We start from the raw sequence: 3,165 nt of genomic DNA, 5'->3' as shown, positions 1-3,165 counted from the left end.
GTTGCAAGATATGCCTTTGGTTGAGTCAACACGGCTTTGTTTGTTTGTAATATATTCATTTCAGTTCTAATTTGTTAATTTTTAGGGAATTAACTCGGACCCTTGTCGCCGAGTAAAGGCGAGTGGGAGCGAGTCAATCTTTACTTAACCCGCGGGTATATTTATTACATGCAAAAACATGTAACCCCATGTGGGGTCACCAAACTTAACCATGGATTAGAACCCCGGTTAAAAAAAAAAACAAGTGGTTAAGAAGGACAACCACAAAACCCAGATTTTTATCATCAACAGTCATCACTGCTCATCATCATCATCACCTCTCTCTCTCTCTCTTTTCTTTCCTCTTTTTCTCTCAAATCCCAAACCCAAAACCCACAATTTTGCCCAATTACGCTCTTTTCCTTCTTCTTCTGCTCTCTCGCGATATTAAACTTAACAAAAACCATCTTAGTAAAACCCTAGATGGTTAAGGCATGGAAGTAGCCCCGGCCACCACCGTCCCTGTCGCCGCCGCGGCGGCGGCGACGACGACGACGAACAACGCAAAGTCCCCGGATCCCGACCCGGACACTCCGACGCCGATTCCGACCCGGATCCAAGTCCACTCAGTGAAGCCCTTGAATTTCAGCAGCAACGGAGTCCTCAAGCGCCAACGCACCTCCCCGGCGGCGGCGCAGCCCAACTCCGCCGGCGGCGTCGTAGCGTACAGGGAATGCCTGAAGAACCACGCGGCGAGCCTGGGCCGGCACGCCCTCGACGGCTGCGGCGAGTTCATGCCGTCGCCGACCTCCACCGCCGCCGACCCGACCTCCCTGAAATGCGCCGCCTGCGGCTGCCACCGGAACTTCCACCGCCGTGACCCCGACGACCCTCTCCCCACCTCCACAACCCCTCCCAGCCACGTCATCGAATACCAACCCCACCACCGCCACCACCCTCCTCCTCCTCCGCCGCCACCCCCTCCGCCGCCTCCTCTGCCGCCGCCACCTCACCCTCCGACCCGCTCTCCGACGTCCTCCTCCCCTCCTCCGATCTCCTCATCCTACTACCCCTCCGCGCCGCATATGCTTCTCGCTCTCTCCACCGACCACGGCCACCACCACCACCACCACCACGGCCACGTCATCGCCGCGGCGTCCGGGCCCACCAACAACAACAACAACTCGTCGTCCTCCTCCAGGAAGAGGTTCAGGACCAAGTTCAGCCAGGACCAGAAGGACAAGATGTTCCGCTTCGCCGAGCGCGTGGGCTGGAAGATGCAGAAGCGCGACGACGACTTAGTCCGGGAGTTCTGCTCCGCCGCCGGCGTCGAACGCGGCGTCCTCAAGGTCTGGATGCACAACAACAAGAACACCTTCGCCAAGAAGGACGCCTCCGCCGGAACCGTCGTCGGAACGCTCGCCGGAGATCCTCTTCCCGCCGTTCCCGCCGGGGAAGCTGGTGCTCCGAGGAGCCACCCGTTCGACGACGAAGATGATGACGACGACGACGACGACGATCACGATCACGGCCACGGCCATTCTCATCCTCACAACGGAAACCACACTCATCACAACCACCATGTAGGGACTAATTGCTCTTCCTCTTCCTCTTAATTACTTCATGCCCAGCCAGAAAGATGAGAAAATTATATAAAAAAAAAATGATGAGAGAATAAGATCAATGTTAGATATTTTGAGTTAATTAAGAGATTTTCCCCTTTAATTTGTCTATTTTTTTTTTCTCTTGGTATTAATTTAGTTGCTTATCTACCTTTTATTCTTTTCCTTGTTGATTTTGTTTTATTTAGACTGTTAATTAACTGAGCTGCATAATTCTCTTGTTTGAGGGAGAGAAAAGAGAGGGATATAATATAACCTCTGAAAAAAATGAGAATTTAATTAGAGCATTTGATCTTCTCTTCTTTGAGTTGCTTAAGGAAGTAACAGTCTTTATACATCCGGGCAAAAATTATTAGAATTATGGGAAAATTAATTCTTGTCGTTATTATTTTCTTTCATTGCTTAAAGAATAACCAACGTTCAATTTGGGGTTTTTTTTTCTTTTCTGATTCATGTCGGTTCTTTACCGAGAGAAATAAAAAAAAAATAGTTGGTTGCCTCTTTATTTCGAGTGATTCCATTAGTAATCATTATCTCGGGATTAAGTAAGCCGTGGTTCTAAATTACAAGACATGCAAGAGATGAAATTTGTGAATCTAATGTCTTATCAGAACTAAGAGAGAGAGAGAGAGAGGCTGTGTTGTTTTTCTATTCGTGTGTCCCGTAGAAAGAAGCATAAAGTGTTTCTGCTCCAAATGGTGGTTGCAAAATTTGAAAGAAAGAAAAAACAAATTAAAAATAAACATTATTCAAGTTTATCCCAATTAGCTTTACACGAATACTTTAGTTTATACAAATATAAAGCTGATCCGAAAGATTCGACACTACTATATTTAATTGTTAGAAGCCTCTGATAAATTTAGTAGTATAAATAATGACCCTTTTTTTTTTCCTTACATGATTAGGTTTATATTTTAAGTGAGACATTAAAGTATTTAACAAATGGGTATGCTTGTGGCATGGACAAATTATTTTAACAATATCTGGTTTGGTTGTGTTATTATTCAATGTTTGTGATCTATAAAACTAATGTTTCCAAAGCAATCCCATAATGTTTGATTATTTTATTCTCCTTTGCTCAATCAAATAGCACTTGAAGGCAATGTGTATGTGTCACCTTTATTTGGTAGACTAAATAGGATTTAGCTAGGCAACAAAATAGTTAATCCCAAATAGATTATTGTGCGAGTGTTTAATACCATGGTACACTGATTAAGATAGGCAAACATTAATTTAATGCCAAACCCTCTCAGCCTATTAATGGAATATTAATATTTAAGATTACTTTCCTTTTAAGGGAAGCACATATGCATATCCAACTGCATGACCAATGATACTAAACACCACTTCTATGATATTATTTTTCTTCCATTTAAATGGATTAAATAAATAATGGAAGTGATGACGAAAGTGGTAGTAAATGAATATCCCTGCTTTTCTGGGGTTTGTTTTGGTGTTTGGTCATTGATGAAGTCACTAATCCTGTGTTTTGTTTTGTGGGTGCGTTGTATTTGAGTTTGTGTTTTGAGTCCCAATAGATTAAACTCAACTGCCCTCAGCATGG

General features: G+C 44.5%; 1 protein-coding gene across 1 annotated transcript; it reads left to right on the top strand.

The window, feature by feature from the left end:
* Positions 1-270: 270 nt before the first annotated feature.
* On the top strand, positions 271-1,766 carry HB23 (homeobox protein 23). The gene has a single exon (XM_089607447.1). It carries the CDS (start codon positions 474-476, stop codon positions 1,593-1,595), a length of 1,122 nt encoding a protein of 373 aa, XP_089463573.1. The 5' UTR covers positions 271-473; the 3' UTR covers positions 1,596-1,766.
* Positions 1,767-3,165: the final 1,399 nt, after the last annotated feature.

This window comes from Urtica dioica, chromosome 1 (assembly GCF_054948205.1).
Source record: "Urtica dioica subsp. dioica isolate 48M chromosome 1, U.dioica_male_clone48M_v1_H2, whole genome shotgun sequence".
Taxonomy (NCBI): Eukaryota; Viridiplantae; Streptophyta; class Magnoliopsida; order Rosales; family Urticaceae; genus Urtica; species Urtica dioica.
This window is presented reverse-complemented; position numbering and strand designations above follow the sequence as displayed.